The following is a 27,822-nucleotide window of genomic DNA, read 5'->3' on the forward strand; positions in this document are numbered from 1 at the left end:
TCTTAATTGACTTGCCTAGTACAAAAAAAAAGAGTCTTTCTGTATAGCTGTTAAATTTGACATTATTAATAGAAAAAAATCCATACAATTAGCTTTGATTAAATTAACAAAACCCTCGCCCACATGGAAATTCAGTAAGTGTAAGGCCTTGTATATGCCAATTATCTCATGGTCCGACCGCATTCTGTCCCCTATCAACACTTTTTTTTAGCTTTTGGTGCCACAGAGAATGACATAAGAAAGTAGTCAAGACGACTAGCTTGATTGAGCCTTGCCATGTATATCTCACTTGGTCAGGATATTTAAGCCTCCATATATCCACTAGTTCCAATATATATATCCACTAGTTCCAATATATATAATAAATTAATAACTTTCTTCAGAAACTCGTCAGTCTATTCTTGTTCTGAGAAATGAAGGCTATTCCATGCGAGAAATTGCCATCTGGTACAACGCCGTGTACTACTCCCTTCACATTACAGCGCAAACTGTCTCTAACCAGAAAAGAAAGAGTGGGAGGCCCCGGTGCACAACTGAGCAAGAGAACAAGTACATTAGAGTGTGTCTGTTTCTCAAACTAGACCTCACAAGTCCTCAACTGGCAGCTTCATTAAATAGTATCCGCAAAACACCAGTCTCAACGTCAACAGTGAAGAGGCAACTCTGGGATGCTGGCCTAGAATAGTTCCCTCTATTATAATAATAAGTCATTTATAGGCTTATTTCTTGGGACTGATGAAATGGGTGGAGCAGAAAGTGCTGCTGGGTATTTAGACCACAGTCCCCCGAGAAGATAGGCACCTGAATTTGACTGAGACATTGCAGGCTCTTCATCCTCGCTCATTTGTTCCACTTGTTTGCATTTATCCGGTAGTGATTACATTGTCCACATACCTTGTCCTCTTTAGGTTCATTTCTCTGACACCATGTAATTATGTATATGTGAATAACTCACGTCGGAGAGTTTGGTAAAAATGCAAGCATAATAATTTACTCAGGTGTTACAGGTCACGACATCCTAATTAGACACTTATAATGCACCTGTTTATATATCCTACTGTAGATAAGTGCCCCACTATCGCCATCTCTGGGTTGGCATTATGACCATTATTTTAACTGGAGAAAAGTAGTGTTCAGTGCTGACAATGTCCCTTTTTACCTTGTGGGAGTACGGTTTGTTAATGAGAAGCAGTTGATTGCATTACCAATTTTGAAGAATCCATTTGAAATATCCAAACTAATGGAGAGAGTGCTGTGTCAAGTGAAGGCTGTGAAGATCACGAGAGACAGACTTGTTGTCAGGCTCTCGAGTGGCGCAGCGGTCTAACATTGCATCTCAGTGCTCGAGGCGTCAGTACAGACACCCTGGTTCGATTCCAGGCTGTATCACGACCGGCCGTGATTGGTAGTACCATAGGGCGGCGCACAATTGGCCCAGCACCGGTCGAGTTTGGCCGTCATTGTAAATAATAATTTGTTCTTAATGGATTTGCCTAAAAAATTTTTTTTAAATTGTTTAGATGTTTGTACTTCTTGGCGGAGGAGTTGCATGGAGTAGTGTCACAAGCCAAACCATTTTAAGGAAGAAGTGGGATTTTAGTTTTTGTCAAGGTACAATTTTTGGGGGGTGGATTAAATTAGTTAGGATTTTATATTTACCTTGATTTTTCAACCCCATCCGGTTTGTGGCGGCAATCCACTTTTTGGGGGTGTAGTCCGAAGAAGATTTCTGCCCCCCCACCCCGGTTGAACACGCTCTTTGACGTCATCGTGGGAATGCTGTTCCACCCGGAGAAATGAACTGGCATCATCAGCACAATCCTCTCAGCGCCTATGTAAGTTGTAGCCTGTAAATGCACAATATATCATATAGTTTGATTGACGAACTATAGTGTCATTGTGGTGTGAAATACGTCTATTTTTGTAGTATATTTCCCAAAGAGGTGTATTGTTTATGAACTTGTGTTCAACCTGATGCTAGCTCGATGTGGTAGCTAGCTAATGTTAGCTGGCTAACGTTACTCCCAACCAACCTGTTCTATCTCGCTAGCATTAGCTAAGCCAGATAGCCTGTAGCTTGTTAGTGTTACTGTCTGGGTGCAAGCAATTTACGATTACTTTACTGTCTGGGCATGGGATAGCTAGCTAACTACGGCTTGCTTGGGTGTGTCATACAGCATTCAAATATGATCAACCCCTCCATTATCACATTTCCAGTGAGCAGGTGTTAGCTATATTGTCATTAAACTAACGAGTTATCTATTAATCTTGGCTAAGTAATTAGCTAGTTAACTAATGTAGATGTTATTCAGTGTGGTGTGAGGGTCTGCCAGGTAGGGAGTAACACGAAAGCCACTCAGCCGGTGGCGCATCATCGGGATGTGCTGCGGTGTAAATCCACTGTCAAAAACTACAGCCTACACACACCAGGTGGGTCAATGTTTTCAGCATGTCTGTGAGATCATTAGCCATACACAACGTGCAACAGACAAAAAGGAGTTGTGCATTTTTTTCATGGTATTTGTCTGTTGCCGGGTTTAGATTTTAATTTGGCCTGTATGCAGTAGTGCTAGTGGATGTAACATTAGTGATTCAAATCCACACATATGCTAACTAACCAGCCAGCTAGCGGGCTCATTCTGATATTGATGGTGGTTCTGTTTGGCCACTGACTACTGATAACTGCACAATTTATTTTCAATGCTTGCCAGAAGATACCGAGCCTACCTTTACGCTGAGTTACACTGGGTTCAGAACGCAATCGTGGTTACTCTAAGACACCATGGAGCCGGCGCGAGATATGGGTCTGAAAATATACCTCAATGCATGGATGGGATATGCCACTACTCCAAATATTACCTTTAGCCACCCTGCTCCATCAAAATGATTGAAGTACTGGTTGTTTTCCCAGAAAACTGGTTTTTTTGTCATCATGCTATCTATCAGTAGCCACAGCAGCCATTATGGAATGGCATATCTGCATTGAACAATAAAGGAGATCAAATGAAAGATGTATTGGTCACATACACAGATTTGTTGATGTTTTTGCAGGTGCAGCAAAATACTTGTTTCTAGTTCCAACAGTGCAGTAATACCTAGCAATAATAAAATAAACTATACACATATAATCCAGAAATATCAGAAGGAGCAATGTCAGATCCCGGAAAATATACTGAACAAAAATATAATTGCAACACGTGAAGTGTTGGTTACATGTTTCATGATATGCACAAAAAGCTTATTTCTCTAAAATGTTGTGCACAAATTTGTTTTTATCCCTGTTTGTGAGCATTTCTACTTTGCCAAGATAATCCATCCACCTGACAGGTGTGGTCATTTCACAGGTGCACCTTGTGCTGGGGACAATATATGGCCACTCTAAAATGTGCAGTTTTGTCACACAGCACAACGCCACAGATGTCTCACGTTTTGAGGGAGAGTGCAATTGGCATACAGACTGAAGGAATGTCCACCAGAGCTGTTGCCAGAGAATGTAATGTTAATTTCTCTACCATAAGCCGCCTCCAACATTTTTTGAAAATTTGGCCGTATATCCAAGCGGCCTCACAACCGCAGACCACATGTAACCACGCCAGCCCAGGACCTCCACATCTGGCTTATTCACCTGCGGAATTGTCTCAGACCAGCCACCAGGACAGCTGATGAAACTGAGGAGTATCGTTAATAAAGCCCTTTTGTGGGTAAAAAACTCATTCTGATTGGCTGGGCCTGGCTCCCCAGGTGCAACCAAGGCAGCGCCCCTCCCCAGTCATGTGAAATCCATAGATTAGGGTCTTATGATTTTTTTTCAATTTCTGGTTTCCTTATGAACTGTAACTCAGTAAAACTGTTAATTGTTGCATGTTGCGGTTATATTTTATAATACAGTGCATTCGGAAAGTATTCAGACCGCTTGACTTTTTCCACATTTTGTTACGTTACAGCCTTATTCTAAAATGCCTTAGTTTTCCCCCCTCATCAATCTTCACACAATAGCCCATAATGACTAAGCAAAAAACAGTTCAGACATTTTTGCAAATGTATTCCTTTTTTTTATTTTTTATTACATAAGTATTCAGACGCTTTACTACTTTGTTGAAGCACCTTTGGCAGTGATTACAGCCTCGAGTCTTATTGGGTATGACGCTACAAGTGTAGCACACCTGTATTTGGGGGAGTTGCTCCCATTCTTCTCTGCAGATCCTATCAAGCTCTGTCAGTTCTCTACAGAGATGTTTGATCGGGATCAAGTCTGGGCTCTGGCTGGGCCACCCAAGGACAATCAAAGACTTATCCAGAAGCCAGTCCTGCGTTGTCTTGGCCGTGTACTTAGGGTTGTTGTCCTGTTGGAAGGTGAACCTTTGCCCCAGTCTGAGGTCCTGAGCGCTCTGGAGCAGGTTTTAATCAAGGATCTCTTTGTACTTTGCTCTATTCATCTTTCCCTCCATCTTGACTAGTCTTCCAGTCCCTGCTGCTGAAAAACATCCCCACAGCATGATGCTGACACCACCATGCTTCACCGTAGGGATGGTGCCAGGTTTTCTCCAGACGGGACGCTTGGCATTCAGGCCAAAGAGTTCAGTCTTGGTTTCATCAGATCAGAGAATCTTGTTTCTCATGGTCTGTGAGTCTTTTAGGGGCCTTTTGGCAAACTCCAAGCGGGCTTGCGTGTCTTTTACTCAAGCGTGGCTTCCGTCTGGCCACTCTAAATGCGTGATTGGTGGAGTGCTGCAGAGATGGTTGTCCTTTGTGGAGATGGGAGAACCTTCCAAGAGGAATTCTGGAGCTCTGTCAGAGTGACCATCGGGTTTTTGGTCACCTCCCTGACCAAGGCCCTTCTCCAACCGATTGCTCAGTTTGTCCAGGCGGCCAGCTCTAGGTAGAGTCTTGGTGGTTCAAAACTTCTTCCATTTAAGAATGATGGAGGCCACTGTGTTCTTGGATCTTCAGTGCTGCAGAAATGTTTTGTTACCCTTCCCCAGATCTGTGCCCAACACAATCCTGTCTCGGAGCTCTACGGACAATTCCTTCGACCTCATGGCTTGGTTTTTGCTCTGATATGCACTGTCAACTATGGGGCCTTATATAGATAGGTGTGTGCCTTTCCAAATCATGTCCAATGAATTTAATTTACCACAGGTGGACTCCAATCAAGTTGTAGAAACATCAAGAATGATCAATGGAAACAGGATGCACCTGAGCTGAATTTCGGGTCTCATAACAAAGGGTCTGAATGTAAATAAGGTATTTCTGTTTTATATTTTGTATAAATTTGCAAAAATGTCTTCTGTTTTCGCTTTGCCATTATGGGGTATTGTGTGTAGATTGAGAATATTTTATTTATTTAATCCATTCTAGAATAAAACAGTATCCTAACAAAATGTGGGAAAAGTCAAGGGGCTTGATACTTTCCGAAGGTACTGTACATTTAAAGTGGGTAAAACAGTATCTAAACATTTATTGTCCGGTGTTCAATGACTATGTATATAGAGCAGCAGTCTCTAAGGTACTGGGCGGAGGCCGGCTAGTGGTGACTGTTTAACAGTCTGATGGCCTGGAGATGAAAGCTGTTTCTCAGTCTCTCGGTCCCAGCTTGGATGCACCTGTACTGTCTCCGTTTTCTAGTCTCATCTTTGTTGGTAATCAGGCCTACCACTGTTGTCGTCAGCAAACTTGATAATTTGAGTTGGAGATGTGCATGGCCATGCAGTCATGGGTGAACAGGGAGTACAGGAGGGGGCTGAGCACACCCCTGTGGGGCCCCCGTGTTGAGGGTCAGCGTGGGGGAGGTCTTGTTGCCTACCTTCACCATTTGGGGTTGGCCTATCAGGAAGTTCAGGATCCAGTTGCACGGGTAGGGGTTCATATCCAAGGCCCTGAGCTTAGTGATGAGCTTGGAGGACACTAGGGTGATGAAGGCTGAGCTGTAGTTGATGAACAACATTCTTACTAGAGGTCGACCGATTAATCGGAATGGCCGATTTAATTAGGGCCGACTTCAAGTTTTCATAACAATCGGTAATCGGCATTTTTGGACACCGATCATGGCTGATTACATTGTACTCCACGAGGAGACTGCCTGACAGGCTGACTACCTGTTATGCGAGTGCAGCAAGGAGCCAAGGTAAGGTGCTAGCTACCATTAAACGTATCTTATAAAAAACAATCAATCTTAACATAATCAATAGTTAAAACCTCTTAGGGATCCCTTCACCCCCATTCCCGCTCGGATCCCGTTAACGGGAATGATTTGACAACATCAAGTGAAATTGCAGCGCTCCAAATTCAAAAACAGAAATACTCATAATAAGAATTCATTAAACATACAAGTGTTATACATCAAAATACAGCTTAACTTCTTGTTAATCCAGCCACAGTGTCAGATTTCAAAAAGGCTTTACGGCGAAAGCAGACCATGCGATTATCTGAGGACAGCACCCCGCATACAAACACAATACAATCCTATTTCAACCAGCCAGGTGCGACACAAAAATCAGAAATAACGATATAATTCATGCCTTACCTTTGAAGATCTTCTTATATATGCACGCCAAAATGTCCCAGAAACATCACAAATGGTCCTTTTGTTCGATAAATTTCTTCTTTATATCCCCAAAATGTCCATTTATTTGGCACGTTTGATTCATAAATACACCGGTTTCAACTCGCCCAACATGCCTACAAAGTATCTAATAAGTTACCTGTAAACTTGGTCCAAACATTTCAAACAACTTTCCTAATCCAACCATAGGTATCCTAAAATGTAAATAATCGATAAAATTTAAGACGGGATAAACTGTGTTCAATACCGGACGAAAACAAAGTGAAGCACGTTCCAGGTCGTGCGCACCAAAAGACTTGAGTCCCTCTGAGTGACACATGGAAATAACAGGGCTACTTCTTAATTTCTCAAAAGAAAAACATCAACCAATTTCTAAAGACTGTTGACATCTAGTGGAAGCCTTAGGAACTGCAAGCAAATTCCTATTAAAAAGAGCTTCCCAGAGAAAACTAATAGAAAACACATTGACCTAAACAAAACAAAAAACTCCCTGGATGGATTGTGCTCGGGGTTTCGCCTGCCAAATCAGTTCTGTTATACTCAGACATTATTCAAACAGTTTTAGAAACTTGAGTGTTTTCTTTTTAAATCTACTAATAATATGCAAATCCTAGCTTCTGGGCCTGAGTAGCAGGCAGTTTACTTTGGGCACGCTTTTCATCCGGACGTCAAAATACTGACCCCTAGCCTTAAGAAGTTTTTTTTAACTACACATGGTTGATGATATTACTAGTTTATCTAGCTTGTCCTGCGTTGCATACAATCGATGTGGTGCCTGTTAATTTATCATTGAATCATAGCCTACTTCGCCAAATGGGTGATTTAACAAGCGCAATCGCGAAAAAAGCACTGTCTTTGCACCAATGTGTACCTAACCATATACACAAGTATATATTTTTAAACCTGAATATTTAGTTAATATTGCCTGCTAACATGAATTTCTTTTAACTAGGGAAATTGTTTAAATTCTCTTGCGTGCTGTGCAACAGAGTCAGGGTATATGCAGCAGTTTGGGCCGCCTGGCTCGTTGCGAATTGTGTGAAGACCATTTCTTCCTAACAAAGACAGCCAACTTCGCCAAACTGGGGATGATTTAACAAAAGCGCATTTGTGAAAAAAGCACAATAGTTGCACGAATATGCATAACCACAAACATCAATGCCTTTATTAAAATCAATACACAGAAGTATATTTTATTAAGCCTGCATATTTAGTTAAAAGAAATCCAGGTTAGCAGGCAATATAAAACTAGGGAAATTGTGTCACTTCTCTTGCGTTCATTGCACGCAGAGTCAGGGTATATGCAACAGTTTAGGCCGCCTGGATCGTTGCAAACTAATTTGCCAGAATTTTATATAATTATAACATAACATTGAAGGTTGTGCAATGTAACAGGAATATTTAGACTTATGGATACCACCTGTTAGATAAAATACGGAACGGTTCCGTATTTCACTGAAAGAATAAACGTTTTGTTTTCGAAATGATCGTTTCCGGATTTGACCATATTAATGACCTAAGGCTCGTATTTCTGTGTGTTATTATGTTATAATTAAGTATATTATTTGGTATTTGATAGAGCAGTCTGACTGAGCGATGGTAGGCAGCAGCAGGCTCATAAGCATTCATTCAAACAGCACTTTTGTGCGTTTGCCAGCAGCTCTTCGCTGTGCTTCAAGCATTGAGCTGTTTATGACTTCAAGCCTATCAACTCTCGAGCTAGTTAGCGGGGTGCGCGCTAATAGCATTTCAATCGGTGACGTCACTCGCTCTGAGACCTTTGAAGTAGTTGTTCCACTTGCTCTGCAAGGGCCGCGGCTTTTGTGGAACGATGGGTAACGATGCTTCGAGGGTAGCTGTTGTCGATGTGTTTCTGGTTCGAGCCCAGGTAGGGGCAAGGATAGGGACGGAAGCTATACTGTTACACTGGCAATACTAAAGTGCCTATAAGAACATCCAATAGTCAAAGGTTAATGAAATACAAATGGTATAGAGAGAGAGAGTCCTATAATTCCTATAACTACAACCTAAAACTTCTTACCTGGGAATATTGAAGACTCATTTTAAAAGGAACCACCAGCTTTCATATGTTCTCATGTTCTGAGCAAGGAACTTAAACGTTAGCTTTTTTACATGGCACATATTGCACTTTTACTTTCTTCTCCAACACTTTGTTTTTGCATTAAATAAACCAAATTGAACATGTTTCATCATTTATTTGAGACTAAATAGATTTTATTGATGTATTAAGTTAAAATAAGTGTCTATTCAGTATTGTTGTAATTGTCATTATTTTATATATATATAAATAAAAATCGGCCGATTTTAATCGGTATCGGCTTTTTTTGGTCCGCCAATAATCTGTATCGGCGTTGAAAAATCATAATCGGTCGACCTCTAATGTTGTCCAAGGGACAGCATAAGAACGTAGGGGCTAGGTGTTGTATAGCTAGCTAATTACTCACTGGCTGGCTTTGGGCTTAAACAACTTCACATTTCTTGCAGCAAGCAAATTTGATCAATGTCTGATTGATTAACGTTTATCAGATTAATTGAGCTAACAGCTCTGTTTAGCTCGGAAGTCAACTGTCTCCTATTGTAAAAACAAACACACCCTACACATTCCATTTTGGAAAATCTATCAGTCACATCACTCTAACTAACGTTAGCTAGTTACAAAACAACTCCTTCCCGGGCGCCCGGTGTGGCAGCTCCCTGCACCTCTCCGAAACCAGTGTATGTGTGTCTTTCACAGGGGTTGGGTTAAAAGCGGAAGTCACATTTCGTTTGTACCTTATGTGCAATTGACCAATAAAATGATCTTGATCTTAATTAGCTAAGAAATATCAAGCTCCCAGACATACAGTGCCTTTAGAAAGTATTCACACGCCTTGACTTTTTCCACATTTTTGTTGTTACTGCCTGATTTTTTAAAAATTGATACAATTTTGATTTTGTGTCACTGGCCTACACACAATACCCCATAATGTCAAAGTGGAATTGTTTTTCAAAATGTTTACACTTTAATTACAAATCAAAAGCTGAAATGTCTTGAATCAATATGTATTGAGTATGAATACTTTCTGAAGGATCTGTAAGCTACTCAGAGGAGACAGTTGCAGTGGTTTGCCTATCCCATGGCAAGTCTGTGCACCTGTTTGGTCCTAGTTTTCATGACAGCTTACTGGATTAGCCAGAATGATATGCAGTGCAATAGCTTATTGAATCTGGAGCGCATACTGTATTGAGTCTTTTGATTAACCACACTTAAATGAGCGAGTCACATGTATTTGAGTTGAGTCTGAAAGTACAGTGTTGAACTGCGGTGAGTTTGTCAAAAGCATAAAGATCACATTTACCAGTCAGATCATCTAAAGTCAATGGACAAACCCTGGTCTTAATGGTAAATGTTTATCTTTATACCCCTGGTGATTTTGAGAACCTGCCCTGACATTTCTCCACTCTTTCCATTGCAGCATGTGATATTCCTAAACATCACTGGATACCGTTGACTGAAGAGGAAAGGACATCCCAGGTCTTTTATTTTGGAAAGAGCGGTTTTGAAAACTTCCTTGGAATATTTAGCCTTTTCTTATGCAGAGAAATCCTAATAGGCCTGCTGATGACTGGAACTTAAGACATGTGTCCCAGTAGCTAGCCAAACAATTTGCTTCAGGAAAGAGTCAACTGGCTATTGCACTGCATATCATTTTGCCTAACTTTTTTCAAAAATGAGGGAATTTCTTTGCCTTACGGTAGATGAGGAAAGATGGCAGCTCCTGAGTAATTTTTTGTTTGTCGATCCTAACATTGTTGTGAAAGTGGCATTAATGTTTCAGCCATGTTGACTTTCATCAGAATGAAGAATAGCTTTTGGTAGATGAACAGTGGAAAAAAATAGATCAGAAGATCAACGATCAGCAGGCTGGCACAGCACATTAAAGGGGAATGGAAACACTTTAGGACATATAGCAATGCAACAAGTTGTATTCAATCCACTAACACTAAACAGGTGTAAAGCCTAGTGTTTCCCCTCCCCTTTAAAGATGGAATCATTAATGGTGAACCTGCTATGTCCTTTTGGGATATTACAACAACAAAGATGTTACTGCAAACAACAAACTCTGTTGTTTACCCTCTGACATCATTGCACACGCGATAGAACAGCAGAATATGTACTGTGTTGCTCGAAGCATCTCTCCTCCATTAGGTCCACAAAACAATAAGAGGTGCTGGGGCGGACAGGGGCGCTTTTCCCCCTATTGCGGATTCAATCTTTAAGACGTTCTCATCTTGCTGGGCCTTGCTGTAGATGCTGTGTGAAAGTAGACTGTTACAGTGAATGGACACAAAAGTACAGATGTGGTAGATACATTTGCATGCAGCATCTTATCTATGTAGGCACAGGCAGTATAGACTGTAGACATACGCACACTGGTGTGACCTTGGAAGGCTGAATGGTCGAGGCGGCGGGGCAGAGTGATAAGCGAGTGTTGGCCAACCCTCTTAAGTCAGAGAATGTAGCGCACTAGAGGAGGAAGAGAGACTGGGTGTGTATTAGTGCCATGGTGTGTATTAGTGCCATGGTGTGTAATAGTGTCATGGTGTGTCATGGTGTGCAATAGTGTCATGGTGTGTCATGGTGTGTAATAGTGTCATGGTGTGTAATAGTGTCATGGTGTGTAATAGTGTCATGGTGTGTAATAGTGTCATGGTGTGTCATGGTGTGTAATAGTGTCATGGTGTGTCATGGTGTGTAATAGTGTCATGGTGTGTAATAGTGTCATGGTGTGTCATGGTGTGTGATAGTGTCATGGTGTGTAATAGTGTCATGGTGTGTCATGGTGTGTAATAGTGTCATGGTGTGTCATGGTGTGTAATAGTGTCATGGTGTGTAATAGTGTCATGGTGTGTCATGGTGTGATAGTGTCATGGTGTGTGATAGTGTCATGGTGTGTAATAGTGTCATGGTGTGTAATAGTGTCATGGTGTGTGTATGTCACTGTGTGAATGTTTGCTACTATGCTCATCTATGTACTCAGCTGTGGATGTGCATGTTAGACTGCATCTGTGGTGGTAGGTAGTCTGATATTATAGCATGGCCTTGTGTTCCATTAGCCTTTCTGCTTGTGGCACAGGTGTTTTATCTATAGTGTTTTTGGATGGGTTGGATGTGCCTGCTTGTTGACAGTGACACACAATATCTGTGCTGAGTCACTCCTATGTTTGTCTGCTTAATAATGTATGAACAACACTGTTAGACTCACTTATCACTCTGTGTATTACCTTCAGGACACAATGGAACATACACGTCACTGTGTGTGTAAGTGTGCACGTCTCTGTGTGTGTGCCACATGGATGTCACTGTGTGTGGAACGTGCATGTTGCTGTGTGTATATCTGCTCAACTGTTGGCCACAGCGTCCCCTCATTGAAATCGGGCCTGCACATGACCTATAGATGGCCATACCTTTCAGTCTGGATTGCAATAAATTGAACATGGGGTGAAATGAGGAGGAGGGGAATGGGCACACACATTAGGGGACTTTCAGTGATAGACGAGGAGGATGCTGATATGACCGTTGTTGACACTTTTTTTTATGTCAGTCGTTAGTTAGAGCAAGGGTTTGAATAGTTTCTCTCTGTGGGTTGAGATTAGCCATTGTGGTACACCCGTGTTGGGTTAATGTTACAGGGTTAGTGTTATAGTTATGAGGAAGGGACTTTCCCAAATTAAGCAATCTCTCCTATCCATTTGGGATACTTTCCCTCCATGCTAGTAGTGTTTTCTCTATGCTGTTTTGGGTGTTGCAGGATGCAGAGAAAAACTTCCTGCATAGCACAACCTCCTAATGTGAGGGAAATACAGGTGATGTATCATAATTTCAGAGTGGGTAGGGGGGACTTGGGGGGGTAGGGGGGCTTGTGTGGGTAGGGGGTTGTCAGTGGTGCCAGTAAACTGGTGGTGACTGAATTTTTCACCTTTCCTCTTCCTTAGTTTTGTGCTGATTAGGCAAATGCTGCCACATAGGCCTATAATTGGTGGGGTTGAGGGTCACTGACGGGCACTGTGTGTGCGTACCAAACGGCAGCCTAATTTCCTATATAGTGCACTACTTTTGACCAGAGCCCAAATGCTGGAAAAGGTAGTGTACTATTGTAAGGAATAGGGTGCCATTTGGGATGCTACCAGTGACTCTAAGCAACAGGCTCTTAGCTCACTACATGAAAGACACTCCATTAGGTTATTGACATCGTCTGCTAGTCAGTGGCTCTCAAGCTTTGTGTCCCTCATTTACTTACGTTATTTACTGTACCACTCATGATGCATCAATGTATCAGAGACCTCTACTGCTCTGCCCCCTGAGCAATCTGGATTAGTCATCACTGTTAGGTGTTCCACACATCTTCATGTCATAGTTTCACATTTTGAGTGTGCACTGGGCAGTGAAGATAAGGACTGCTCTTCCTTCTAGAATACATTTTAGAAGTCACTGAAGAGCCTCAGTGTGTGTTTGTGCACATACATGTCTCTTTGATTCTGTGCAGTTTATACATGGCTGATTGAGTATGAGTCAGTGTGCCGCCATGCCAGCATAATTTATTTGTATCTCTTCGTTTGTTCCAATTTGATAGTGATTTTCCTCATGTTGACCACCTCCTCCGCAGCAGCCAACCCTGAGCTGTGAGTCAGAAGAGAAGCTGGACGGATGGTAAGCTCTTTTTCTCTCGCTCCATTTCTCCTCTCTTTCTTGCCAACTGTTTCTCCTTTTCCCTCTCGCTTTCATCCTCCATATCTCTCTCCCTCCCTTTATGTCCCTCTCTGTTTCTCCTTTTCTCTCTCGCTTTCTTCCTCCATATCTCTCTCCCTCCCTTTATGTCCCTCTCTGTTTCGATCTTTCTATGCTGTTGATAAGTGAAAGATAGTCTTTATATAATGTGCTCTCCATGAACTCAGCTCTCAGACGCTGTAGATTAGCCATAGACAGCTCCATGTTTGATTCTGAGGCCAAAGCTCTCTACAGGGAGAACATGGTGCAAATCTGGGTGCCTCTGGCAGATAAGACCACCTGATAAAACTATATTAATGAATATTTTAGTGCTCACTCACCATCCTTTTCATATTATTTAGCTACAATAATTTTAAACTCTTTCGAAATCCTAAAAGGATATATGGTTTCTTTCACCCATTTGGTAAAGAAATTGTTTCTGAAATGCTGTGTGTCTTATATTAGACGACAATGTAAAAGGACAGTCTGAGTGAATAATTAAGGCAATGTTTGTTTGCCTGACCAGGGAACCAGAAAGATTAGGCTAGTTAACCCAGGTCCTGTGACACGCTTCCGTCCTCTAAAAGTGAATTTGCAATTTGATACGGTCACTGTGGCACTTTAGTGTATCTATGGAAACTGTACAATGAACCCCAGCATTTCAAAAATAGTTTAAAAATAATAATTTGTTTAGCATGACACCCATCATTGCTGTAGATAAGGCTTGTGCAGTAGATTTATTTTGTAAGTGGGTTTAGACATATCAGACGTTGTGGTTTTTGGCTTATATGGATTTCTCTGAGAACATGAACTAATATTGCCATATAAGAATATTTGGACATAAAAAAACAAAAACAATTTGAGTCAACTAATAACTAAAGTCTCAAAGCCGACCCTAGTTCAACGACTGTCTGCTCCTTTGTGTAATCAGTTTTAATTCTGCAACTTTTTTTGTTCCGTCCACTCACTGCTGCATGTCATAATCCATTTTATTTTCCTTCTTGTGTTAGACGAGCATGACTTTGAGCCAATCCGCAGATGCATGCATGCGCACAGGGCCCAGTGCCATCCCCCCTGCTTCCCGGCTTTGAAGCTGCCTCTGAGAGGGGGTGTGGCGTCGGTACGTAGCTAGACCCTCGCACCCCCAGTGTTGGCCCTGTGACCCTGTGGCTGAGCGTCAGCCTGGCGCCCCCTGATGGATCAGGCTAGCAGTGAGCAGAGTCCTGAGGAGCCGGAGGTGGGCCGGAGGGCGTCTGAGTCCGAGCACGGCCTGTCCAAAATCACCCACAATGCACTGGAAAACATGGGCGCGCTGGGCCACGGCCTGAAGCAGCTCTTCCAGCCGCAGCGCCGCCGCTCGTCCGTCTCCCCGCACGACGCCGCCACCTCCTTCTCTATGGGTGGGCCTGCCCCTGAGCCCCCGGACGGTGGGGGGCCAGAGGTTGGAGACTCGTCCGCCCCCGGTCCGGACTCTGACCCCCACGCTACTTCCTCCGCTCCCCCTGCAGCTCTGAGCCGCGTTCTGCAGCAGATCAGAAGCGCGCCCCCAATGATGAAGCGAGGGACCAGCCTGCAGAGCCGCCGCAGCAAGACTGGGGGGACTGGGGATCCCCCCCAGAAAGGCAGCCCCCAGATCCACCGGAGGAGTACCCAGGAGGTGATGCTGCTGCAGGCTGGCCGCCCGCGCTCCTCCTCCACCACGGACACGCTCACCAGCCCCGCCCTGGCCGACATGCTGCTCAAATCCGGGTACCACTCCACTGAGGAGCCTGACCGGGTGAGTTTAACCCCAACCCTGGCAGACATGCTGCTCACATCCGGGTACCACTCCACTGAGTGGACTGACCGTGTAAGATTAAACTAGGGGACCTACTCACTGGGACAGACAAGCCACTGCAAAGTTTTTTGTTCGACACTAGTTCAAAAGTTTGGGGTCACTAGAAGGCCAGCATCCCGGAGTCGCCTCTTCACTGTTGACGTTGAGACTGTTTTGTGGGTACTATTTAATAAAGCTGCCAGTTGAGGACTTGTGAGGAGTCTGTTTCTCAAACTAGACACTCTAATGTACTTGTCCTCTTGCTCTGTTGTACACCAGGGCTTCCCACTCCTCTTTCTATTCTGGTTAGAGACAGTTTGCGCTGTTCTGTGAAGGGAGTAGTACACAGCGTTGTACGAGATCTTCAGTTTCTTGGCAATTTCTCGCATGGAATAGCCTTAATTTCTCAGAACAAGAATAGACTGAGTTTCAGAAGAAAGTTATTTGTTCCTGGCCATTTTGAGCCTGTAATCGAACCCACAAATGCTGACGCTCCAGATACTCAACTAGTCTAAAGAAGGCCTGTTTTATTGCCTCTTTAATCAGAACAACAGTTTTCATCTGTGCTAACATCATTGCAAAAGGGTTTTCTAATGATCAATTAGCCTTTTAAAATGATAAACTTGGATTAGCTAACACAACGTGCTATTGGAACACAGGAGTGATGGTTGCTGATAATGGGCTTCTGTATGCCTATGTAGATAGCCCATAAAGCTGCAGTTCCAGCTACAATAGTCATTTACAACATTCACAATGTCTACACAGTATTTCTGATCAATTTATGTTATTTTAAATGGACAAAAAAAATAGCTTTTCTTTCAAAAACAAGGACATTTCTAAGTGACCCCAAACTTTTGAATGGTAGTGTAAATAAAATAAAAAGCTGCTACTACTAAAGAAACAGAAGAAATGGAAGCACAGTATTGGAAGGTCAGAATTCATGACTTCTTGTGCTGTTAGCTGAAATCTGACCAATTTAACTGGTTTGCAGTCCTCTGGATGTTCTTCGATAAAGGAGCTGTCAGTGCTGGCGGGTCAGAGAGAGCAATAGTGTGTGTGTGTGTGTGTGTGCGTAGGTGACTATGTGCTCTAAGCTTTTCTATATTTAGCTGTGGCTGCCTCCAAGTGTACTTCAGGTCAGCCAGCGAAGGCTTGCCTTGCAGGCCAAAACAAGCTCAAAGTTTGAAGAACATATCGTTGCCTTACATCATTGACACTGTTCTATAGCCCCCAAGATCTGGAATTTCTCACATCCATTGAAATGTGTAGTTCACTGATTGAATACTGACTTGTAGCAGGTAAATGATCAAATCCTTTACATTGTTAAAATTGAGTGTTGAACTCCTAGACAACTAGCAAAGCTAGCGCCTCATTGTGTCTGAGGTATACCCATCAAGCACAGTGCATATCCCTGGCAGTCATCTCACAATGCTTGATGACACCACCAAGCCTTTTGAGAAGTACTGGTATGAATATGACTGTTGGATGGATAAGGCTAAGTTGTCTGTTGCACCAACAGACAGTGATCACCCTGTGTGTACTGCAATGAACTGTCCTTACAAGAGCAGCTATCGGACTAGGGTCTAACTAGCATCGAGACATGGCTGTGGTTGAGGGACTCAGTCGACAGTCTGTCATTCTTAGAAAGAGCAACAACAGTCCTGTCCACTGCCTGTCTTTTACACAAGCTGTCAGCTGACAGTGATGGAAAGGGGGATGTACTCGCAACCCCACTGTGGTGGCCTACGTCTTTCCCAAGAACAGCACAGAACCCCTCTCTGCACAAAGTCAATTACCTTCTGACCTCTAACACTGCTGTTCCACAATCTGTTTATAGCAAATTGATTTGAGAACATAGTGCCTTCAGAAAGTATTCACACCCCTTTACCTTATCCACATTTTGTTACAGCCTGAATTTTAAAAAGGATTACATTTAAATGTGTCACTGATCTACACACAATACCCCATAATGTCAAAGTGGAATTTTGTTTGTATAACATTTTAGAAATGAATAAAAAATTTAGAAATGAATAAAAAATGTAAAGTTGAAATGTCTTGTCAACAAGTATTCAACCACTTTATGCCAAGCCTAAATAAGTTTAGGAATAAAAATTTGCTTAACAAGTCACATAAGTTGCATGGACTCGTTTCGTGTTCAAGAAGAGTGGTTAACATGATTTTTTAAATAACAACCGCATCGGTGTACCCTATACATACAATTATCTGTAAGGTCCCTTAATCGATTAGTGAATTCCAAGCACAGATTCGACCACAAACACCAGGTTTTTCAATGCCTCACTAAAAATGGCAATGAAGATGTGTTTAAAAAAACAAAACAACAGATTCTGAATATCCCTTTGAGCATAGTGAAGTTATTAATTAGGCTTTGGATGGTGTTACTACAAAAATACAGGCGTCCTTCCTAACTCAGGGATTTCACCATGAGCCAATTTGTGATTTTAAAGCAGAGTTTTTAATGGTTGTGATGTGAGAACTGAGGATGGATCAACAACATTGTAGTTACTCCACAATACTAACCTAAATGACAGTGTGAAAAGAAGGAAGCCAAAACAAGCATCCTGTTTGCAACAAGGCACTTAAGTAATACTGCAAAAGATGTGGCAAAGAAATTAACTTTTTGTCATGAGTACAAAGCGTTATGTTTGGGGCAAACACATCACTGAGTACCAATCTTCATATTTTCAAGCCTTGTGGTGGCTGCATCATGTTATTGGTATGCTTGTCATCGGTAAGAACTAGGGAGTTATTTAGGATACAAATAAACGGAATACAGCTATAAGCACAGGCAAAATCATAGAGTAAAACCTTGTTCAGTCTGCTTTCCAACAGACACAATTCACCTTTCAGCAGGACAATAACCAAATCTACACTGGAGTTGCTTACCAAGAAGACATTAAATGTTCCTGAGTGGCCTCGTTACAATTTTGACATAAATTATCTTGAAAATCTATAACAAGACTTTAAAATGGCTGTCTAGCAACAATCAATTTGAGAGCTTAAAGAATTTAAAAAGCATAATTGGCAAATATTGTACAATCCAGGTGTGTAAAGCTCTTAGACTTACCCAGCTCTTAAAGACTCTCAGCTGTAATCTCCGCCAAAGGTGCTTCTACAAAACATTGATTAATTATGTTTTCACATTGTAATAATGGGGTATTGTGTGTAGACAGGTGAGACATTTTTTAAAAAATTTAATCCATTTTGAATGTAGGCGGTAACACAACAAAATGTGGAATAAGTCGTCGGGGTGTGAATACTTTAAGGCACTAACATTTTATTTTTCTGGTTGAGCCTTAAGCTTCTTCAGAGATGTATGAGGTGGCACACAGTCTTAATGGCATCCCTGTCTGATGGATTACTGCTCAGATTATACACATGGATTCCTCTGCGTTAATATATGAAAGGTATGGCCCAGCTGTTTTACACATTATGGGAAACCAGTCTGAGTATAATGGTAGGTAACAGGTAACCTTATGATTATAGGGTGTTGGTATTGGCTGGGTTATTATGTTAGTGCTCTAGTTTCATATACATAAAGGTCTGATGTAGGATGAAGACAAGTTTCTTCAACCACATCAAATAGTGACCATAGCAACTGGAGGAAGCTTGTGGTTGACTGTTTTGCAGCCGAATCGAATGATCATGATCATAGTTTATGAAATTATGAAACTCAATATTGCCTCTGTTATAATAGGCCTTCCTCTTCCAGTTCAATTTAGTTATTTTTACACTCTCCCTCAATCTCACACGTCAGTCTCTGATCTCTTATTTCCATCTTCCCTTTATCTTATCTTCCTCATTACACTCTCCCTTTCCTTGGTCAGCTGGATCGTCTGGACGGCTCCGGCCCGGCCATATCGCCCAACGCTATTTCCTATGGAGCAGACAGCTACGGGCTGGACTCAGTGGACAGCACCCCCGACCCCCAGCGCACAAAACAGGCCATCGCCCAGCTGCAGCAGAAGATACTCAAGCTCACCGAGCAGATCAAAATCGAGCAGAGGGCCAGAGACGACAATGTGGCAGAGTACCTGAAGCTAGCTAACAACGCAGACAAGCAGCAGAGTGCCCGCATTAAACAGGTGTTTGAGAAGAAGAACCAGAAATCAGCCCAGACCATCCAGCAGCTGCAGAGGAAGTTGGAGCGCTATCAGCGCAAGCTGAAAGAGGTGGAGCACAACGGGATCCCCCGTCAGCCCAAAGACGTGCTCCGAGACATGCACCAAGGCCTCAAGGACGTGGGCGCCAAGGTCAGGGCTGTTATGAACATTTTTAATCACATTTACTTTCCCTGTGAGCTGTTTTGTTAGTCATCCCACTTATTTTTCACCACTGTCATACTAATTCATACCACTGTAGTGTGCCACTGCATCTGCTAATGTGAGTAGTACCACCACAAATGTACAATTTGTCTGGTCTTAGCCACCTGTCCTTGACTTCTTTGCAGTGTGGTTAGCAGTACACAGCTTCTAACAGAGTCCTATAGAACACATGTAGAATACGTATCTCTCAGACCTGGGTTCAAAATTACTATTTGAAATCATTTATAATACTTTAGCTGGGCTTGATTGGCACAATAGAACCAATAGAATAGTTGCAAAACATCATACCTGGCCTATCTGGCACTCCAGGCAGACTAAAGAAAACACAAAAAATATTTGAAAGATTTCAAATAGTGTTTGAACCCAGATCTAGTATATCTATGTCCCTGTCCATTAAGTAAGGGATACATAGACATTCTGTAGATTATCTTGGAAATAATGGATGACTTTGCAGAGTAAATTTTTCCAAAGTAATGTACATAACAGAGGCGTTTATCCCGCTTATACCACAGTTTCCAAAGAAAACAATACTAAAGCACACATTTACCGGTAGAAATACCTTTTTTTGTTTATTTACTTATCTTTTAAACGCACCCCAGTTGTTCGTTCTATATGTTCTGTTGCCATGCTCGCTGGCTAACACAGGCATGACCTCTGCAGCCAGAATAACAAGAAAGTAGCTGCATTTGTGTTTATTTAAGCTGTTTTCTATTGACATTCATTAAGATATAACAATGAGCTGATGGTTCTAGATTTTGCCTGGCATAGCTAGAAATGTTAATTACGAGGAGATTGCATTGCATATCAAACACTAGGCTAGAAGATATCTAAATAGTTTGTTGTTAGCAAACCTTCCAATATGACAACCAAATTCAAAAATACCTGATGCTGAAAACAGATGGTAAAACTAGAAACATGGGAGGATTTGACAGCATAGCGCCAACTGCGTAATGACTGCAACACTAAGGACCATAGAAATTCATGATTGCAAGGTGTCCCGATTTTATATTTTCAAACTGTCCTGTTATCTGGTTTTAATGTCCATTCTAGAGCCCTTCTAACCAATCACGAACGAGTATTCAACAATGCTGTGGTCAAAATCTCCTTTAGTCCCACCCCAGTTAGTAACTGACCTGTCCTTCCCTACAGGTGACCGGTGGCCTCTCCAGCTTCTCCCACGCCACTCACTCTGCAGCTGGGGCCGTGGTGTCCAAGCCCCGAGAGATCGCCTCCCTCATCCGCAACAAGTTTGGCAGCGCCGACAACATTTCGTCCCTGAAGGACTCCCTCGACGAACCCCAGGAGGATGGTCACGGTCTGGAGGGGGCTTCCAGCCCAAAGTACGGCAGTGAGGACGACTGCTCTAGTGCCAGCTCCGGCTCGGCAGGGGTCAACAGTGTCCCAGGGGGCCCGCCCAGCTCTAAGGGTCTTAACACCCTGGACCCCGGCCAGTCATTGGGCTTGGACACGCTGCTCCACGAAGTGCAGGAGCTTCGGGACAACCAGGGTCGGCTGGATGAGTCGTTCAACAGCCTGAAGAGTCACTACCAGAGAGACTACACCATGATCATACAGGCCCTGCAGGAGGAGAGATACAGGTAACCAGTTACTGCCACACACAACCTCGCAGGTACTACATACACTTTACTGAGTCCTCATTTACAAAGGACACGGACTGTCACTAATACTTATGTGATAACCTGAAATCTGCATGTATTTACCACCCCTCCCTGAACTCAGCACTTGCTCAAATCGCTCAAAATGCAAACCTGTCTTGTTATTAAACACTTTACGTTCAAAAGAATGTATTATTCTCACTCAGCAACAGAAAACATCTCCACCTTTATGAAAGGAAGTGTGTGTGATCGGTACCTGACCTCTGTGTCTCTAGGTGTGAGCGTCTGGAGGAGCAGCTCAACGACTTAACAGAGCTCCACCAAAATGAGATCCTCAACCTGAAGCAGGAGCTGGCCAGCATGGAGGAGAAGATCGCCTATCAGTCCTACGAGAGAGCTAGAGACATTCAGGTAGGTTGTTTCTCCAGTACTTGAAAGAAGGATTATGGAATGATTATACTTGACTTTTAGCTCCAAAGGGCCTCAACAGTGCATCTCCAGTGAACCCAAGGCGTATTCTTAGTCTGGGACATTTTTTGTACTATTATCATGCTACATGGTACAGTAGTTGTTTGTGCTGAATTGTGAAAGTGTTTCACACGGTGATCCATGGTCTTCTCAATGACCCCCCACTGTCCCCCCCGGTATGTGGTACGGTAGTTATGTCTAGCCATGTTTGTGCTGAAGTGTGTTGTTGACATTCCACACTGTGTGAACCATGGCCGTCTTGATAACCCTGTCTCGCCCCTCCCCCTGTAGGAGGCGTTGGAGGCATGCCAGACGCGGATCTCCAAGATGGAGCTGCAGCAGCAGCAGCAGCAGGTGGTCCAGCTAGAAGGCCTGGAGAACGCCACAGCCCGGACCCTGCTGGGCAAGCTCATCAACGTGCTGCTAGCCGTCATGGCCGTGCTCCTAGTGTTCGTCTCCACTGTGGCCAACTGCGTGGTGCCCTTGATGAAGACGCGTAGCCGCACCTTCTCAACGCTGCTCCTTGTTGTCCTCCTCGCCTTCCTCTGGAGGAACTGGGAGGTCATCTCCCAGTACTTGGACCGCTTCCTGTTGTCCCCGAGTTGACCTGCAGGGGGGCCTCAATGAACGACAACAGAGGTGCGGGGCTCTCATAACAATCAGGGATGGCGACGCAGGGCCTGGCGGGACGAGAGGGGACTAACTAACCCATGCACTGCCTCTGATGCAACTGTAGTGGCGCCAGGCCAGCCCAGTGGGTGGGGCTTAGTGGACAGGAGGAGGAGCCAGGATACCTTTCTCTCTCCAAGGAGTGAATTTGTTTACAGGTGGAAGATGTTTATTGCATTAGAATTGATTCAAGTGGTATTGAATTTGTTTCTTGATATTGCTATCATTAATGCAGGTGATTGAGGGCTCTCTCGTGGCTGGATTTGGATAATGAACAGCTGGCATTTTGCTGATCCACATGGCTAGTGTCCTCCCCTTTCGCTATTCCTTTTCTCTTTCTAACCCTAAAATCTCCCTTTTTCTTACTCCGATGTTTCTATTCCTCTGTCTCTCTTCTCAATCACCCCAGTCTGCTTGTCTTTCTGGGAGGATTAATAGACTAACTACAGTACACTGCTGTGGACAAAATCTAACTGGATCAAGCAATTGATGGGTTCTCGAGCAGTGTGTTTTATATGGACAAGTTGAACGCAATGATGGGCCTGATTGGATAAGGACGCTGAGTTGGAATATGCTCAGCTTGAGAAGCCCTGCCCTATTGGTGCTGCCCCCTGCAGAGACAATGAACATACTTGAAGAGCTGTAAAAATGCTCAGACTGTGCTTCCGTACTGTTTCTATTAGTGACAATAAAATAGTACTTTTTTTAAAATAAACATGCTGTTTTAAATGAAAGATGGACTGGTCCTTGAGTCAAACAACCATGACTGGGTGATGTTTGTTTCCTTTCTCAAATCCAGGTCCACAGCACTGTTTTATAGATCTCCTGGCTGACTTGATCTTGACTTTTGAATTTGATCAAACGTCCAGGGAAAAAAGAACCAGCAGCACCCCAATGCCTTGATCACACCTAGTGTCACTGCCCAAAATGGTACACAGCATCTGGATGTGCAACATTCACCTACCATTTAATGCATACTTTTGATAAATGCAAACGCAGCATTTTATTGGAAATGATTGAGCTGTCGGTGTGCTCAATGGGTAAGGCTCTGGTTGGAGTACCCCACAGAACATTTGGTATGATCAATTTAAGCTCAATGTGTCCTTTCACACCCTTGTGGACAAGCTGAAGTGTACAAGAGGTGCATTTTGTTCACTTATGACCCATACACTTCTAATAACGCATGGCAAATGTATCAAATCGATGGTTAGTCCTGACTAGAGCGAACACCAACCTTGTATAACCACTCAGATTATGCATAGTGCAGTGGTAAGCCAAGACTGGGAGAACCCACTTTGCCATCAAACGTCAGAAACAGGGTGTACTAGTAATGCAATTCACCTGGCAGAAGAGGCTACCTCTGCTGAACAGGTCTAAATGGCTATACCAATTTTGGACTCATGAAGAGTAGCTTAAATGCCTCATGATCTTATTTCAACTACTGTACACCAATTTATCTAACTCAGTTAAGACTATTTACAATGGCCTACCCAAAAGCTTGTTTTACTCCCAATGTTTGTAAATGTAAAACTACAGCCTCAACATAGTTAATTAATTTGAAATCAGGCTGTCAATTTGAGAGTGGTTCATTTCTCCAGCCCCCAAAGAGTTGTTTCAACTGCCACAAGCAGTGGCAGTATGGGGGTGGGGGTGCAATTTCAGAATGTGGGGGGCCCCCCATTTCAGGGTGAAGTTGCCCCCCTGAATTATCCGGTACAACAATCGTTGGTTGATTTGAATTTCCCAGGGGAGACTACACTACATAATTATTTGTTTTTTACAGCAGCTGAGGTAAAACTCAGCAAAACAAGAACCGTTCCTTTTTCATTACCCTGTCTTTCAAAGATAATTTGTAAAAATCCAAATACCTTCACAGATCATTGTAAAGGGTTTAAAAACTGTTCCCCATGCTTGTAAAATGAACCATAATTAATGAACATGCACCTGTGGAACGGTCGTTATTAAGACACTAACAGCTTACAGGCAATTGAGGTCACAATTATGAAAACTTAGGACACTAAAGAGGCCTTTCTACAGACTCTGAAAACCACCAAAGAAAGATGCCCAGGGTCCCTGCTCATCTGCGTGAATGTGCCTTAGGCATGCTGCAAGGAGGCATGAGGACTGCAAATGTGTCCAGGGCAATAAATTTCAATGTCTGTACTGTGAGACGCCTAATACAGCGCTACAGGACGGACAGCTGATCGTCCTCGCAGTGGCAGACCACATGTAACACCTGCACAGGATTGGTACATCCGAACATCACACCTGCGGGACAGGTACAGGATGGCAATAACTGCCCGAGTTACACCAGGAACGCACAATCCCTCCATCAGTGCTCAGACTGTCCGCAATAGGACTGGCAAAAAGTGCTCTTTGATGAGTTCATCTTCAAAGGAATGAGCGTTACACCGAGGCCTGTACTCTGGACCGGGATCGATTTGGAGGTGGAGGGTCCGTCATGGTCTGGGGCGGTGTGTCACAGCATCATCGGACTGCGCTTGTCCGAGGTGTTACAGGGAAGACATCCTCCTCCCTCATGGTGGTACCCTACCTGCAGGCTCATCCTGACATGACCCTACAGCATGACAACACCACCAGCCATACTGCTCATTCTGTGCGTGATTTCCTGCAAGACAGGAATGTCAGTGTGCTGCCATGGCCAGTGAATAGCCCGGCTCTCAATCTAATTGAGCACATCTGGGACCTGTTGGATTGGAGGGTGATGGCCATTCCCCCAAGAAATGGCCAGGAACTTGCAGGTGCCTTGGTGGAAGAGCGGGGTAACATCTCACAGAAAGAACAGGCAAATATGGTGCAGTCGAGGAGATGCACTGCAGTACTTAATGCAGCTGGTGGACACACCAGAAACCCCCCCCTCTCCTCCTTTGTTCAGGAACACATTATTCAATTTCTGTGTAACTTGTTCAGTTTATGTCTCAGTTGTTCAATCTTATAAATATTTACACATGTTAAGTTTGCTGAAAATAAACTCTTGACAGAGAGAGGACATTTCTTTTTTCTGAGTTTAGTATGCAGGTCTACATTAAAGGATACCGCAACAACTTCAAAAAATAAGCTTTATTCATAAACATAAAGTAAATCTTTAAAACCCACATTTGCATGAAAGGAGAACAGTCACTCAGCTGCTCCCTTCTTGCCTCGTTTCCCTGTGGTTCTAGCGGCAGGAGCCCCCTCGCCCTTCTTGGCCGCCCCCTCGCCCTTCTTGGCCGCCCCCTCGCCCTTCTTGGCCGCCCCCTCGCCCTTCTTGGCCGCCCCCTCGCCCTTCTTGGCCGCCCCCTCGCCCTTCTTGGCCGCCCCCTCGCCCTTCTTGGCCGCCCCCTCGCCCTTGGCTGCTTTGGTGGTCTTCAGTGCTTTGGGCTGGTCCTCAGCAGCCACCTCAGCCCCTCCTTCCACGGCAGGCCTCGTCGCCTTGGGCTTCTTCGTAGGGGCCACCTTGGAGCCACCAGGAGCCTTCTTGGGTTTTGCATCCTTGAACATGAAATTGACTGTCAGATTAACCATACAATCACCCATTGATTAGAGCTAACATTTTGCCATGATAAAGCCCAAACAGAACAGTACCCATTATGACCAAGGTACATAAACTGCTTACCCACCAAAGCCATTTGAACTACGCCAATAGTCAGAAAAAACAACTTGCCTCTGAAGTCTTCTCCTGCTTTTTGGCTGTAGTTCTTTTCTCAGAAACTAGTGATGTAAATGGAGCGACATGCAATCATGGACACCACAAAAAGGAGAAATGAGATACATCTACAAGTCATGAATTAGCATTGTTCTGACAAAGAGGTACTGCGATATTATACCAATACCTCGACTCGAAGTAGCAATTTGTAAAAACTGATTTTTTCTAGGTAGCGCATTGTTCATCCTATAGCTTGTGCTCCATCTGTTTAATTAGTGAGCCAATATGTTTTCAGCACATTTATTTCCATGACTGATTAAAACTAATTTCTCATGCTCTGCAGCAGACAGTGAGCAATATGCTCCCAGATAGCACAAATACATCTGCCCAATGTCCTGCAGATTAATTTAGAATGCCTAAATTCTTCACTCTACATTGTTTAAACATCAGTTAGACAAACATTCTATTCTGATGTCTCATCGACATCTTCCCAATGTGCAAACGTGCTCCAAACGACACATTCCCCATGCAATTTCATAGGTCGGCCAAAGGTGTGCTTGTTATCTGGATTTGGAACATCAGCACCTAAGTATCGTGATAACGCCTCACAAGGTCCCTGGCAATTCTCAGCCCTACATTGTTCAATGCCCTCAATACAACAATTATCCCAACCAATTGGGCAGATAGGGTTACATCTAAACCCAAGGAGTGATGAGCACAATAGATTGTTTACCTGCTTCCTTCTCCTTGGTCTTCCTGGCTCCAGCCTTGGAAGCCTTCACCACATTGGGATCAGTGTTCTCAGTGGCCTTAGGCTTGGGCTCCTTCACCTTACCCCTGACTGCAAGCTGGAAAGGGAGGGTGAAGACGAACTACATTTTAACAGCAAACCCATGTTCAACACAATGTTTTGATGTAACGTTAACTTGTATATTAAACACCGATGCTCAAATGTGAATTAAAAAGGTGGCACCAAATCCAATAGGCACATTTGGCAGGTACGCTACCACAGGAAAGTATTTAATTGGTTGACATCTGTAGTCCTAGTTAATTATCCTAACCAAAAAAAGATAGGTAAGGGTCACTTACCCGAAACCTCCCCTGTGCGCCGCTTGCAGTGTAGTTAGGTGGCCTCACTAATACCCCGCTCTCGATTCCTTTGTTCAGGGTCTTGCGCATCATGTACTTCAACCTCACCTGGTCCAAAGATGGATATTTATCTGTTATGTAGTTACGAATGGCCTGCGAGGAAACACCCTTTCGAGAGTCCAATTCCTGCAGCGCTTCTTTGACCATTATCATCGTTGGTGGATGAAGGGGGGTTTTCCGTGCAACATCAGGTGCTTTGCTGGACTCTAACAAAATGAAAATGAACAATTTATAACCGTAAACTAACAAAATATCAGGATACCCTTATTGGCCTAAACAACACATGCGTTACAAACCGGATTTGGCTTTTCCCGACACTTTCTCATCTTTATTGGGAGATTCAGAAGATGCGATTCCTTCTTCGGAAGCTACCGTTTTTTTAGGTGCCATTTCCTAACGATAAATCTTAAATTACCTTAAAAACAGAACGCCTATTTCTCGCCTTTAAAACCGGATTGGATTCCAAATTTATGCACTCCAAACAACTCCGCAGCAAACCACGTGGTTATTCAAACAGGTGTTCACGGTTATTAGGTAGGCTACCACTCAGGACATATCCCACTAGTGTGAAGTCGATTCCTTTCCTCGCCTCTTTTTCTTCTTTGCATCCTTTCCTTTATTGCTCTGATGAGCTGCTTACATTTACTGCTCTGGCCTATTAAACACGATTCACCAAACATACATGAAATGTGAAAACCCTTAAGCTTCGATCACACCGACAGTGTTATTGCATTTTGGTACACCAGAAGTACATTCATTTCCAATGGAACACTGCGTTTGCAGC

General features: G+C 43.4%; 3 protein-coding genes across 10 annotated transcripts in view; 1 reads left to right on the forward strand and 2 right to left on the reverse strand.

Moving 5' to 3' along the window:
- The window catches only part of LOC139536138 (transforming protein RhoA-like), a 93,052-nt gene extending 78,709 nt beyond the window's left edge, over nucleotides 1-14,343 (reverse strand). The window contains exon 1 of the mRNA XM_071336357.1: nucleotides 14,332-14,343. The gene's annotated coding sequence lies outside the window, so the exon portion shown is untranslated. The remainder of the gene's footprint in view (nucleotides 1-14,331) is intronic.
- LOC139536135 (transmembrane and coiled-coil domains protein 1-like) lies at nucleotides 1,685-22,977 on the forward strand. 8 transcript variants are annotated; one of them, XM_071336348.1, is made up of 9 exons: nucleotides 1,694-1,835; nucleotides 5,140-5,244; nucleotides 10,039-10,097; nucleotides 13,198-13,274; nucleotides 14,342-15,108; nucleotides 18,993-19,418; nucleotides 20,640-21,088; nucleotides 21,382-21,517; nucleotides 21,866-22,977. In XM_071336348.1, the coding sequence occupies exons 5-9, from the start codon at nucleotides 14,527-14,529 to the stop codon at nucleotides 22,178-22,180; spliced, it is 1,908 nt and encodes a 635-aa protein (XP_071192449.1). In that variant the 5' UTR covers nucleotides 1,694-1,835; nucleotides 5,140-5,244; nucleotides 10,039-10,097; nucleotides 13,198-13,274; nucleotides 14,342-14,526; the 3' UTR covers nucleotides 22,181-22,977. The 8 variants fall into 8 exon arrangements, with proteins under 8 accessions (XP_071192448.1, XP_071192455.1, XP_071192449.1 ...); XM_071336353.1 differs by having other exon boundaries at nucleotides 14,840-15,108; XM_071336349.1 differs by having other exon boundaries at nucleotides 5,140-5,235.
- Nucleotides 22,978-25,309: 2,332 nt separating this feature from the next.
- h1m (linker histone H1M) lies at nucleotides 25,310-27,536 on the reverse strand. The gene is made up of 5 exons (XM_071336355.1): nucleotides 27,335-27,536; nucleotides 26,979-27,244; nucleotides 26,623-26,737; nucleotides 25,908-25,954; nucleotides 25,310-25,735 (listed from the first exon to the last, which is right to left on the reverse strand). Exons 1-5 carry the CDS (start codon nucleotides 27,426-27,428, stop codon nucleotides 25,382-25,384), a joined length of 876 nt encoding a protein of 291 aa, XP_071192456.1. The 5' UTR covers nucleotides 27,429-27,536; the 3' UTR covers nucleotides 25,310-25,381.
- Nucleotides 27,537-27,822: the final 286 nt, after the last annotated feature.

This window comes from Salvelinus alpinus, chromosome 12, assembly GCF_045679555.1.
Source record: "Salvelinus alpinus chromosome 12, SLU_Salpinus.1, whole genome shotgun sequence".
NCBI classification, from domain to species: Eukaryota; Metazoa; Chordata; class Actinopteri; order Salmoniformes; family Salmonidae; genus Salvelinus; species Salvelinus alpinus.

Coding starts and splice junctions, on each gene's coding strand:
- LOC139536135 (XM_071336347.1), top strand. CDS start 14,527: ATGGATCAGGCTAGCAGTGAGCAGAGTCCTGAGGAGCCGGAGGTGGGC. Junction 19,419..20,639: donor TCAAGGACGTGGGCGCCAAG/GTCAGGGCTGTT, acceptor CCTTCCCTACAG/GTGACCGGTGGCCTCTCCAG. Junction 21,518..21,865: donor AGAGAGCTAGAGACATTCAG/GTAGGTTGTTTC, acceptor CTCCCCCTGTAG/GAGGCGTTGGAGGCATGCCA.
- h1m (XM_071336355.1), bottom strand. CDS start 27,428: ATGGCACCTAAAAAAACGGTAGCTTCCGAAGAAGGAATCGCATCTTCT. Junction 27,245..27,334: donor GTCGGGAAAAGCCAAATCCG/GTTTGTAACGCA, acceptor TCATTTTGTTAG/AGTCCAGCAAAGCACCTGAT. Junction 25,736..25,907: donor AGCAGGAGAAGACTTCAGAG/GCAAGTTGTTTT, acceptor TTCATGTTCAAG/GATGCAAAACCCAAGAAGGC.